The 14097-nt window shown below is 36.1% G+C and overlaps 1 protein-coding gene across 1 annotated transcript in view; it reads right to left on the bottom strand.

Moving 5' to 3' along the window:
• NUP160 (nucleoporin 160) overlaps window positions 1-14097 on the bottom strand; it is a 40657-nt gene that overhangs the window by 19292 nt on the left and 7268 nt on the right. Inside the window, exons 8-19 of the mRNA XM_007497441.3 lie at window positions 13330-13407; window positions 13001-13098; window positions 12327-12411; window positions 11231-11299; window positions 4026-4109; window positions 3559-3729; window positions 3249-3348; window positions 2862-3027; window positions 2222-2349; window positions 1952-2112; window positions 637-770; window positions 306-376 (exon numbers count right to left, since the gene is read on the bottom strand). Of these exons, the coding sequence (XP_007497503.1) occupies window positions 306-376; window positions 637-770; window positions 1952-2112; window positions 2222-2349; window positions 2862-3027; window positions 3249-3348; window positions 3559-3729; window positions 4026-4109; window positions 11231-11299; window positions 12327-12411; window positions 13001-13098; window positions 13330-13407 (1345 nt within the window). The remainder of the gene's footprint in view (window positions 1-305; window positions 377-636; window positions 771-1951; window positions 2113-2221; window positions 2350-2861; window positions 3028-3248; window positions 3349-3558; window positions 3730-4025; window positions 4110-11230; window positions 11300-12326; window positions 12412-13000; window positions 13099-13329; window positions 13408-14097) is intronic.

The raw sequence follows: 14097 nt of genomic DNA, 5'->3' as shown, positions 1-14097 counted from the left end.
GTTGTTGTCTAGCTGTTCTCAAATTATTTATGACTCTTTGTGACTCCATTTGGGATTTTTAAATACTGGAGTGGTTTGCCATTTCTATCACCAGGTTATCTGACAGATGAGGAAACTGAGGCAAATATACAGGGTCATATGGCTAGGAAGTGTCTGAGTTTGCATTTCAACTTGTGTCTTCCTGACTCCAGGCCCAATATGCTATCCACTGGACCACCATGCTGCCTGGTAACACTATTAGACTTAAATAAGATCACTTGAAAGTTGATGCATCCAATACTTAAATTGAAGTAAAAAATCCTTACCAAGTTTGTGTGATGTCAGAGCGTTGGAGTCTGTCAATTCTAATACTGATAAATGCTGTAGATTAGACTCCCTACAGAAGGAAGAAATGGTAGTTTAGCATGCCTTTTTAAATCAGTACTCCTGAATTGTCAAAATTCCAGCTCTAAATGATTGGACCACAAAAATTCTATATCCCCAGCATAAGGAAAACTAGAAGACAAATAATAAACAAATTAAACTGCAACACTAGAATCAAGTCCTAATGGATGTATTTAGAAACCTTGAAACACTGTTAATAATGAATATAATTCCTCTATTATCTATACCAACTAACAACTTAAAAAGACTCACAGTGTATCAACTGGAACCTCAGATGCCAAGCACTGACTCCCCCACTTAATGAGGTAATATGACAGCAGCAAGGGGGCCGTCCGATGGAGAAGGTCTTGCTGAGACTGAAATAGCTGATTCGCTCCCAAAAGCACCTAAGGAAAGTAAGAGTGGATGAATTTTAATATTCAGAGCTAAAGCAACAATAGTTTTCAAAGGTCAGAAAAGCAAAAGCTTATGGCTTTCTGATAAATACCAAAAAGCTAAGAGACATTAAATAAAGAATTTAGTGTGGTTTAATTAACGAGGTCCTTTAAATTACCTATCTCCTATTCCTTAGATAAAATTAAAACAACATATTTCAGTTCTGACCTATTATATGAGACAATGGGTCGTGGACACAAGATTTAAAAAGACAATGTAATGTTTTTATACAAGGTAGGGGTAACAGACTACATGCTTAACAAAAACTTGCTGCCTGCTTTAATGATTGGGGTCCAAGTTTAATTATGATGGAAAATTTTAAATTTTCATTCGAATGGTTCAACACCTTATTTAAAATAAAAAGATGCTGGTATAGATTAGTTGCCATTGTAATGTGGCTTACATTTCTGAAGTGACAATTATCTCATGTACAAGAAGAACTATAGTATATGGAGCTCTCAAAATCCTGAGATACTTCACCCATGTGAAGATGAAACCTGGGTTTCAGAGGGAGTGGGGTAGTGGGAAGGAACAGTGGAGATTCAAGAGATCTGCTTCCCAGTTCTGGCTTGGCCCTTGGTTGTATAACTTTGGACAAGTCACTTCTTCTAGGGTCTTAATGGAATCTGGCCTTGATGATAGTTCTGATAGTCTAAGAATCTTTTATGACATGGAGGTAGAAAGATAGGTCAATATGGAAATGCATCTTTTGCAGTCCCCTCCCTAAGGATTCTGCTCTTGAATCCTTTGTTACCTAACAAATGGCAGCAGTACCCTAATGTAAATGATGGAGAAAGGTGATCCATTTGGCATACACACTGTACTTACAACTTGTGACTGTGTCATGGGGACCTGGCACTTGCCTGAAGGTGTGTAGCTGACTAGAGTTCCATGAGTTTTCTAAAGTAATACATATGGGAGAGCTAGGTGGCTCAGTGGAAAGGGAGGCCAAGGCCTGGAGTTGGGAGGTCCTTGGTTCAAATGTAGCCTCAGAGACTTCTTATAGCTGTGTGACCCTAGGCAAGTCACTTAATCCCCACTGCCCTTAGTCCTTATTGTTCTTCTGCCTTAGAACAGATATTTCATATTGATTCTAAGACAGAAGCAAAGGGTTAAAAAAAGTAATACTCACAGCATCTCCTAGTCTCATCAATAGCTGCTGTAGGATCAATAGGTCTCGGCAGATAAGGAAGCGAGTACCAGCAATTTTACATACACCCTTGCAAACCACACTCCCTGTTGTGCCACTGCCATAAAGCTGAGCAAGGTTCAGGCGAACATTAAGAGGCTGAGCTGCAACAAGGAAAACAAAGAAATACACATCCAATGTGTACAAAGCTGTATTAACCATCAATATGACTTTTAAAAATTGAAGGTCAATGCTTGCTCTAGTGTCACTTACTGGGATTGAACCCTTTTTCCATTTCTATTTCTGTCTCATAGTCCATTTCCCGTATAAGAAGTCCAATCGCATGGACTGGATTCCTGATCTCCTGAAGTTTACTGCAGATGTCCTCCATTACATTTTCTCTGCAGGGATAGAAAGAGAACTTTGATGACTGATGATGGTGTGGCACTAAAGGACTTCAAGCCAAACATCCTAAGAAGCAAGTGAACCATCCATGATAACTTTTAGGAAATTCAGTAAACAAAAGCATCTTTAAAAGTTTTTAACAAAGCTTTAAAAATAGTCAAGAATTGACCTGTGGCACAATGTCAAGTAATTGTTTCCTTTGGCTTTTCAGAAATGCCAACCCCCAGAAATGAGAACATTTTTACTTAAGGTTCATACAAAGAATGCTTAAGATGCAGATGCAAATACTGATTCTGATTATAACATTTGGACTATGTTCCATATGTCTGTTTCCATATATATGAAGTCATATACTGGTTTTTCCATGGATAAATTAGCTCATCTTCTTATTAACACTGATCCACTTTACACAGAACCCATTTGAAATGTATTTGTACTGTATTACTTGAGTACCACTGATTACAAAATCTCCATTATGAATCAGACTTTACCCTAAGTTCTCCCTTACACATCATTCGCGATCAAGTCTTCCAGAATCTGTTCTGCCGCCCTCTCTGGAGATTGAAGGTGATAGCAAGCCATTTCCATCATGAATGACATTTCCAGAGAAATGGATTCCCCAAGCAATCGAAGACATTTGACAAGACATATAACGTCACGTGCAATATCTAAATCTATAAGGAAAAGAAATCTCACTTAACTTTATGGTTGTGAATGTAATTGATATTATTTTTTAAGTGTGCAGAGCTGTCAATTTCTATGAGCATGAAGGTAGAAAACATTTGTGCCCAATCAGTTTTGCTAGAATGCCTATGGTAACAAAAACCTTTCTAAAGGACAGTGACCAAAAGGCTGAAGAAGGGGATTAGAAAAGGGAACAATTAATTACTGTTACCATCAGAAATGGTGGCTTCATCCTCTGTCATTAGATTCTCATCAGGCAAGAGATAGAGATGGTCCACTAGGGCACAGGGCACAAGAAAAGACAGGAACCCCTGGAAATGTGAATCTTCTGGTTAATTTTTAAATGTTCAAAGAAAAATAGGGAAGAATCTCTAACTCCAAATGAATGGCATTTCTACAGGAAAATCAGCTAACTACAATGAGGCTAAAGACAAATGGAAAGATAGCAGATGAACATTCAGAAAAGTCCAGTCGAGAGCATGAAGATGTGAAGATGTCTTTTGGCACGCTTCTATCCTTACTTTTTTTAACAGACACATCATATTTGAGTAAGGATTCATATGCAGTGCAAGAGGCCGTGAGAGTGCTTCTTGGTACTGAAGACAACAGGCATAGAACTTGGACCAGAATTCAACTTGCAACTGTCGAAATTCTTCCTGTGAGAATTCGTACTCTGTAACGCTTGCCTGGAGCTGGCAGAAGAAGGAATAAAATAAAAATATTAGTGTAGTTCATGACTTTTCCCAAAATAATAATTTTCTCTCATTAAAAGAAGTTGTATTCAAAGATAGTTCAAACAGTACTAGAGACAAGAATGACAGAACAGTGGTCATATTTTTTCCTGCATTGGAGAAGGATATTTTACCTATGAATCTTTAATTTAAAAACTTACATATTCATATTTATTAATAAAAAAATTACTTTATTGTTAATGTTGATGAAAAATATGGGAGGCTATGTAGTTATCATTTTCCTATCCGAATCTCACCTCATTTTCAACAGCTAAAGTAACTTCTTTCTTTAGTTCACTCCAGGAAAGATCCAAATTCCTCTCTGTTCCTCGACGGAAAATCTAAACAAATATTAAAAATGATGTTTTAGTATACTATGCAGTATTCCAAACTTAATCAGAACATTCCAATTCAGATGGCATTATAACGCTGTATGAAAATGTACTGTAGAGAACAGGTGTACTTTTCTTTCTACAAGTTATCTTCCTGAAGTTATGTAAATCAAATTTTTGTAAAAGGAGTTAGTTTTTTTTACACCTGACTTATATGCCTGTACAGAAAGTGATGAATATTAAAGTGAATATGCAGTCAAAACCATTTAGGTTGGGATAAAAGTAAAACCAGAAACAATATTGCAGGAATTTACTACAGAAAACCCAGTCAGATAGAGGATACAGATAAATGTCTTCCTCATACAGATTACAAAAATGGCAAAGAGGCAAGCTAACACAGTAGAAGAATTCAACAATCTTGAATCTGCTGGAAATCTAATTCTGCTAAAAGTAGAGCATCTAAAATTCTTGGACTTGCCTTGTTGACAATTTCATCTCTCAGAAGGTAGAGGAAGCAACAAGGAATACTGCTATTCTAGACTTAATTCTGACCAATAAGGACTGGTTGGCGATGTGGAAGTGACAGGAACCTTGGGAGAAAGTGACCACATCATCTTGAAGTTCATATTAGTGCGGAAAGGAAACATGGGCATAACTGGACACTAATTCATTCGATAAATATTTACTGAATACTTACTGGGTGCAAGGAAGGCCCTAGGTTGTGTCATGAAGTTTGTTAAGGTGAACAAGACACAATCTCTATCTTAAGTAACCAACAAAAGGGGGCAATAAAATAAAAAACATAAGTCACTTAAGGGAGAGAAAAATGTATCTCAGGCTCCAAACAGTTTAGTGTAAAAATGTAGCTGTAATCTTATGGATAGATTAAAAAGATATACAGTTCACAATGATCAGAATATATTTAAAAAATGAAACATCACTATATAATTCTTAACCGAATTAAGCAAAAAAGGAAAAAGCTTAATTGGAAGGGGCTTTAAAAGCCAACTCTAAATGATTTCAAGAAGTGTTCATCTGCTTGAACATCTCAATAACAGGGCACTTATCTAATATTATTTTAGATCTATCTCTAGTTTCTACCTTCTAGATATTTCTTTTTGTCAAGCTGAAATCTGCCTCCTGTTTGTCATCACTTAGTTCTAGTACTAGTATTCTGAAGTGAGAATAAGTCTAACCTCTCCTATATAAGCCTTTCATATATTTTAATTTTGTTCATTTAGTCAAGTCATCAAAGGTTGCTATGTGTAACACTTAATTGGTATACAGTGGAGGGTACAGAGATATCAAATCCCCCTTTATCTTTTTTTGTCCAGGCTAAATATTCTGAATAATGAAGGCATTCTCCAAAGGGTCTAGTTTTGAGTCTCTTCTGAATGCGACAAGAGATTTCAAATATCCCTTTAACAATTGGGTATTCACCTCCTTCCTGGAGGGTTATGTGGGTGTGAATACTATGGGGATGGATCACTGCATATACTTGTTAGACCCAGTTCTTGTGTTGATCAATGCTGTTGAACTGTTTTCCCTCTTTCTATTATCTCTATTATCAATAGAGGGCTATATCTAGAAATGAAAGTGACATAAAAATCAAGAATTTTAAAAAATGAAAAAACCTGAATGCATGAATTAAATGTGGTACCCAGAATGAAGCCCAGTAATTCAGGTGTGGTCTAACATATAGTATTGGCTGGCTTTTACCCTGTTATGAGTATTGTCCTTCTGTTAATGCAGCCTAAGATCATAACAGTCTTTAGGAGCTGGGTCAGACACACTATGGATTCATAGAGAGCTTGTTCTCAATGAACACCTCTAAGCATTTTTCATAGAAACTGCTACTAAGCAGTTGATTTTTAAATCTCAGAATAGATTCTTTACCTATATTATTATAATAATGGTGTTATAATTATATGTTAGATGATACATGTATATATCATAATATATATATATATAGATGCGATACAGATAGCTTTACCCTAATTATTACCCTTACTAAATTTCATCATGCTGGATTCCAGCATGTTGACATCATATAGATAGTAATTTGGTCATGGCCCTTGGCTTCATCAAGTCTGTAAATTGGATAAAGATGCAATCTGTTTCTTCCAAATCATTGTTAAAAATGTTGGATGGAATAAGGCAGAAGACAAACCAGTAAAGAGCTTCATTTAAGGTTCCTATCAATCCATTAAAGATTAGGGTACTGCCAAACAACAAAGTACAAACCTACCTCATCATATTATCATTAGGCCTACATTTCTCCATCTTGCTTGTAAAGGTGAGAGGCTTTGTTAAGTATATATGGCTGAAATCTGGGGATGTTATAATACTTCCCTGAATGAGCACACAGTAGCCTTTGCACAGAATATTAACAAATCTATCGACCTGAGTTTCAGAGTTAGAATTCAAAATCAGATGTCCAGATGTCCAGAAAAATACCATTAGTCAGGGGCAGCAGATGACACCAGCTCATGTCCCCTGCTTCCTATATTATATTCACTTATCCACTATTTTCAGTTTTTTAAACCCATGGACAGATTGGCAACTCAAAAGGCAAATACATTTGTTTTAGTAGCTAATGAAAAGAGATTCCATTGCTAGTCAAAAGCTCATTATTTCAGTAATTTAAGCCACAAGTCAGTTTAACTCTAGAAAAGGGTGTCTCAGGGCTTCTTAACCCTCCAAGGTCTATGACTGTTAAAAAAAAGCAATATTTTGATAACTGCATTTCAATATATATATTTTTAAGATCCTACTTATTTTATGCATTTGAGAACATTATTCTGCCAAGGCTCCATAGGTGTTACCAGAGGGGTCCTGGATATACAAAAAAAAAAAATCAGCAATGCCTGCTTTATAGGGTACTTTCCCAATGATCTCAGATTTCAAAAGAATCAGAATTTTAACAGTTGAAAAGGTTATTAAAGATCATCTATTCCAAATCCTTTGTTTTATATGAAGTTATAATAATAAAATTTACCATTAATACAATTTAGCTTGCTATATGCTACCGAAATTAATTTCAATACATAAATTATTGTAGCTTTTTATTCACTCTCCTCCAAGTCTTCATTGGAATACATGGATTCTATTCTTTCTCTTCCATTTTCACTTACATAGTCAGAGTTAATGTGTTCTGGGGTTTTCTTTCTTCTTGGTTGTTTTTCATTATTTTTAAAAAGTTTTCTAGATTTTTCTTTCTTCTTTTAAAAAATATTTAGTAATCTTAGCTGCATTGGTTTTTTCTATTACACAAATGTACCACAAATGACTTAACCACCCCCCTTAGTTTTGTTGCTTCCAGTTTTTTTTAAATAATTGCAAATAATACTGCAACAAACATTTCCGAATATAAGAGTTCATTTTGTTTGTTTTATGACAGCACTTTCTGGGTATGCTCCCTACACTACTGGGTCAAAGGTTAATTTCTCATTTTTTTTACTGTGTACTGTCATAATTGCTCTCCAAGAAGTTTCCGCTTTTGAATCTATAATTCCATTTGAATGAATAGAATGATTGAGAATGAAAAGAATGAAAGCATGTACCTATTTCTACACAACCTTACCAATACTGAGTTTCATTGCTTTTAATTCTTTTGACAATCAAAGAGGGGTGAGACATTATACCTCAAAGCAAATCTTCATTTTGAAGACAAGGAGTCAAAAACTCAATGAAAATTAATTACCTGAGGCCATCTGACTAGTGGGAGAACCAGGAGCAAAAGCTAGATTGTCAAGTACTCTATACACATCATACCATTTCTAGAGTATATATACAAAAGATGGGGGTGGGGGGCATAGTAAAGGAAAAATTATGGATGAGAAAGATGCTGAGAATGAGATAAGCCAAATAATATCTATTTTTAAGATGGTAAAGAGATTAACTCTATAGATGTCAATAGGTTTGACTGCACTCATTGGCAAATTTGTCATAAAATGAATCATCAGGACCCCCCCCCCCCCCCCCGCCAAAAAAAAAAGTCACGCCAAATATTGTTGATGGAAAATAGAAATGACCCAATCATTTTGGAAAAGAAATTTGACGTAGATAGAAAAAATGATTACACTTTGACTCTGTTATCATGGAAACCAAACTAATTACCTTTTGGTTGGATAATAGATGAAAAAAACATGAATACTACCATTATTACTCTGCAGTAAGAAATGGCAAGTAAGAAAAACTCAGAGAAAGGTAGGAAGATTTGTATAACTTCAAACAGAGCCAGAAGAATAGTATATATGTCCACTGACTAAAAAAATATAAACGAAAAGATCACTAAAAGGAAGTCAAAGGCTTAAATGAAAAACCAATAGTGATTTTAGAACACAGATAATGAAATCTATCTACCTCCTTTTAGCATAGAGGAGGGAAACAATAAGAACAAAATTTTGTCTGCATTGTCAGATGCAACCACTGTTACCAGCTGGTTTTGCTTAATTATTTTTCTTTCTCATAAGAGAGGAATCGATTCCCAGGATATAATGGGGAAGCAAAGTATATTCAGAAATGTCTGTGATGTAAAAACAAAAGTTTTGTTTATGTTTTAAAAAGAACAATTTACAAAAAACTATATTTCTTTATAAAATGTGTTAAAAAAAGGCAAAAGTAGGCAAATTACTTAATCCTCTTGGTTAAGAGAACCCCAAATGGGGTCATGAAGAGGTGCACACAATAAAAAATTGATAAATATCTAGGTTTATAGGTCCATGGACTATCATACTGAATCTTTTTTTTTTTTAAACCCTTACCTTCTGTCTTGGAGTCAATATTGACTCCAAGGCAGAAGAGTGGTAAAGGCTAGGCAATGGGGGGTCAAGTGATTTGCCCAGGGTCACACAAATTTGAACCCAGGACCTTCCATCTCAGGGCCTGACTCTCAATCCACTGAACTACCCAGCTGCCTCCTCTCATACTGAATCTTGACTTCAGCATCACAAATGACAAAGGTGTCTGTGGAATCCTTATAGAAAAGACAGTGAAATATGGGCTGAATGATAGTACTATTCGAAAGAGTTTAAGTATGTAATGACTAATTAATAGTTATGTAGTTAAACTGTTGGGAGATATGGTAAATCATCACAGAGCTGTCTTTGGCCTTGTCTTAACTCAACATTTTCATCAACACTTTTCATAAAGAGAAGAAATGTTTAACAATTTTGCAGATGGAAGAAAGTTGAGCAAGATGGTTATTAAATGAGGTGACAGAATATTGATTCAAACACCTTGAAGGGCTGAAATGTTGGGCCCAAATTAATGAGATGACATTGAATAGGGGGGCAGCTAAGTGGCTCAGTGAATAGAGTGCTAGGTCTGGAGTCTGGAGGACCTGAGTTCAAATCTGACCTCAGACACTTCCTAGCTTTGTGACCTTGGATAACTCACTTAACCCCATCTGCTTAGCCTTTACCCTTCTGTTGTTACTAAGACAGAAAGGGTTAAAAAAAACCTGAATAGGAATAAAGGTCAAGTTCTATCCAGGTTCAAAAAAATCAACTGAACTGACTGAGAGACTGAACAGATTGGGAGATCTAGAAAGGAAGCAAGCAGGCCCCATGAAAAAAGATCTGAGTGTTAGTCGACAAGTTGAATATGACCTGATGATAAGACGAGGGCAGCTTAAAAAGTTCCTGCACTCCTAGGCTACATTAACTGAAATACTTCACTGTGAGGATAGTGTTCAACTGTAGGTGTTGTAGAAGAACATGTGTAAACCAATGGGCCACCTAGCGGGATCTGACCAAAATGGTCAGAGTCCTGGAATATTTTCATATAAACAAGAGGTGAAGGGAACTGAAGATGTAGAGTTGAAGAGAAAGCTACAGGAGCTCACTTTGGAGAGACAAGGCTCTCCTGTGTATTATAGAAGAGACATAAGGTAAAGAATTCATTTGTAAAAGAAATCCCTTCTAACTGGTCTTATTTTTTAGTTTAGACTTTTTAATCTAAGATTTTCTTAAACCATAGAGAAACTTGCATTACTTCTATTCAGACATTAACAACTAAAACCTAACCAGGGTCATACTGATACTTCTCAGTGTGGAAAATCTATGAGTTCTGCAAATCTTTTGGACACTGGAGAGAGACATTCAATGCATCACAACCAGGAAACAGTAGCAGGTGCTTGGAGAGTATGCCTCAGAAGGAATTTCTTCAAGAAGTGAGAGATTTAAAAAAAAAATCCCCCTACACCCCACTCAATCTTCAATCCTGAAATTACATGCAGTTCTTACATTTCTCTCCTCTTTTATAGCCAATCAGTTACTTGATCTTACTGATCCTATCTCTGAAATATTTTTTGTTGCTTTTGTCACTAAGATAGATACTCATCACACTAATTCAGGTCCTCATAACTCCTTTTCTGAACTCCAGCAATAGCCTCCTCCTGATTGAGGTACCTATTTCCAGTTTCTCTTCTTCCTATCTATACCCAACTGTCAAATGAACCTTCTAAAGCACAGGTCTGGATCAAGTCACTTCCCTGCTCAAAACATTCAGTGGCTTCTTACTGTGTCTAGGTAAAACTAACAACGCCTGAGTTTGGTATTGAAATCCTGGTATTTAAAGTCTTGCTCTTAGAATCTACCTTTCTAGACTTATTTCACACCATTCCTCTCACTGCACTTTTCTGTCTCAGTCAAATTGGCTATTTTGGGAACTCAACATTTGCCTAAACTGTACTCCATAGCTAAAATGTACCTCCTTCCCCACTTTAACCTCTTAGAATCCTTAAATTCCTTCAAGGGGTTCCCTAAGCTTTTCCTTGTCCCTTAGTTATTATTACTCTGCTCTCCCTCCTTAAATGATATTGTATTTACTTATTTATTTATACATTCTATCCCCCAGTACAGTGGAAGCTCCTTTAGGACAAAGTTTGTTTGCTGATCTTGTCTTCCCATTTTTAGGGCCTTACATAGTGCCTTGATCATAGTAGGTGCTTAATAAATGCTTGTTGAAATGAATTGGAAAAAGTAGCTGTTCTTTACATTGTAATTGTTAGCATATCCCTCTCCATGTGTGCACCTTAATAATTAACAAATGCAAAGCATATTCATGTTTCTTGCATTAAAAATACACAAATCTTAATAGTAAATATGGATCAATTTCTTGCTAACCTGTAAAGCTTTGAAAATAGCAGCATTTGTGAAATGTCCAGGTGTGAATAGACTCTCTAGATATGTCTCCTGCAGAAACATAAAACAAAGTCAGCAAAACCAACTAAAGAGAATAAAAACAGAACTAGTTTGACTGTTTTAAAAAAGGTCAAAGTTCCTCCATTTTCCTCCACATTTGACAAGAGAAAGGAAATAGTTTCTCTTTTACATTTGAGTAGGAAAATAGTTCTCGAATCTCTAGCAATGAAATGAAATAGATTGAAATCAGTTTCCTTCCACTAGATGAAAATCTTAACGGGTTGCACTGGAAGAATAAGCTAGTCAAGTCCCAACTGAAACAGCACATGGGGAGGTGTGGATGGGAGTGGGAAGTTGTGCTGCTCATTTAAATGGCACTTTAGCTCTACTTGAAATCAATCTTTAAGGGGTACAAAAGATTTTCTATAGATTCTATAGCTTATCATATATTGGGGTCTTACACCCATGGGGTGGGTCTGACATATGCCCTATTTTATACATAAATAGTGGTAATAATTATGGCTAACATTTATATAGCACTTTAAGGTAACTGCACAGTCCAACTTTTACCACTGCAACATGGAAAGCCTGTAATATTGATGTTGTTCCCAACTCCCAAAACCTGGGTTATTAAATGATGTCTCTCACATTAAAAATGGAATCAGATGGAGGTTTCAGTAAGAATTCTGGGACTGCCAGTTAAATAAAGCAGAAGGACCCCTTTCTTTTCAGCCCATAGTCTTTGTGGCTTATTTCCCTTTCATACCACTACCACCACTAAAAATAACAACAGCACAACTTTCATACAAATGCCACCTGGGTTTGCCAACTGCTTTCACATATACTTTCTGCCATGTCTGACTATCATGTTGACCCCTTGAGGATTAGGCAGGGCAAATACTTTTATACATATTTAATAGGCAAGAATTAAGTCCAATATCGAACAGCTTGGAAATAATAAAGCAGGTCTCCTAAACATTAAAGAGGTTAACTGAATGGAATTTCCATCTGTGAAAGCTAGTTTGCAAAGCTGGCCACTTTATTTCTTTAGATTTGACTTTAGTTGGGTACAACTTACTCTTGGGTCTTGATCATCTCTGATAGTGATTTCTTCCTCTGGCAGAGACTGCATAAAAACTGGGTTCCATTGTCCTGCAACATTACTGAACAAGAACATATCTGTCAGGCTAGCAACAACCACCAACCAGAGATAATCTAATGAAACCATGACCTACACACCCAATGCTCTGCAGAATTTTACCTTGACCTCAAACAGCAGCCTCAGCCCATTTGGGACAAACATTCTCACTCCTCACTGCTGTCAGACTGGAACAATCCTATCTCTTTCCATCCTAGAATTTTATAGTTGGATTATCTATTCCAACTCTGGTCATTTTGTAGATAGTACAAAAGGTTTATTATTGCCACTTAGAAAAGTATGCATGGAAAACTATTTTTTAAAAAAGTAAGTACATTTAACAATGGTCTTAGTTTGGAGCAATGAACCAAGGCTAGAAGTGTTACAGAAACGTGTTATAACCAGAAGTATTTTCTTCTTCTCTCTCTTAAACCTAGAAGAATGAATTATGTTCACAGACCAAAATCTGAGTCCAAAAAGAAAGTAACTTCAGAAGACTAACGAGAGGCTAAACCAGAGCCATATCCTTTACAAAAATGAGAACCCATGCTGTTTTTTCAAGGATGGGTATGTTTTTAGTCAAGTAGGGTCACAAAGAAGGAAATAACTCTTACTGTTCAAAATTGATGTATTTCACAATTGTTTGACTCTCAACATCATGCCACAATGCCCAGATATCAGTGGAGGTTAAGGTAAAGTCAATCAGTGTTTCCTAAGAGGAAGGAAGAAAAAAGGTTAGGTTGAAGATGGGCATTGGAGAAAGGCAAAGAAAGTAAATGCATCAAAGAAAAGACTAGAAGGACCCTACCTAATCAAACTGGCAGAATTCAGAAGGGTTTCATTCACATGTGCAATGAAATCTTATTTGATAGCTTCAAGCCTCTTAAACCATTGTTCTGACTAGTGTAGTTCACAAAAGGGAATTTTTACCATGGAAACCTACCTGAGAGGTGAATAATGAGGAAATATGATCTAGACTGTATCGGTTATTTTCAGTGCTCACTAACTGGAAAACGCAGAACTGTTGAAATATAAAATTTTAAAGATAATCAAACAATGCTTAAAACAAAACAATCAGCTTAGCCAAGGGGAGTTGAATTCATAAATATTTTTTTAACTTATAAAAATCCTTATTTTTAATAACAAAGTATGGGAAACAACTTGACGTTTCACAGCAAATCACTGGAATGGCAGTGTTATTTTGTTAAGACTAAAGAAAACAAGGGGATAACCATCTATCTTGCTCCTCTCACTATACTGCCCCAAGTCTCAACCAGCTTTCCAGTTCTTTTTCAAGGAATAGTACTCAAATTGAGAGTATAATTGCTTTGGTAAAGTTTAACTGATTGTTGCGTGGATCTATTGCCACTCTCCAGATGAAATCACTCTTCCCTAGCCTATGTGTTGTCTCATCCTTCTAGAATGAGTCCTCAAGGGTGGGGACTCTCATTTGTATTTGTATCTCCAACCATTAAACCAGTGTTTTCCACATGGCAAGCAACTAATAAGTGCTTTTTAAATTCATTTATTTCCTTGAAAAGCTTAGTTATGAGAACTATGAGAATGACTTGCAAAAGGAAATCTACTCAGGACTCATATTTTTTCCAGTGTAGAATACATCCCCCAAGTGCCCACATATATTTTTTCTATACATAATGGCCATGATTGGCTCCTCTCAAACACTTATTTTGGAGATGAGCTTTCTCTGATG

The sequence above is a fragment of the Monodelphis domestica genome, chromosome 6 (genome assembly GCF_027887165.1).
Source record: "Monodelphis domestica isolate mMonDom1 chromosome 6, mMonDom1.pri, whole genome shotgun sequence".
In the NCBI taxonomy this organism is placed as follows: Eukaryota; Metazoa; Chordata; class Mammalia; order Didelphimorphia; family Didelphidae; genus Monodelphis; species Monodelphis domestica.
This window is presented reverse-complemented; position numbering and strand designations above follow the sequence as displayed.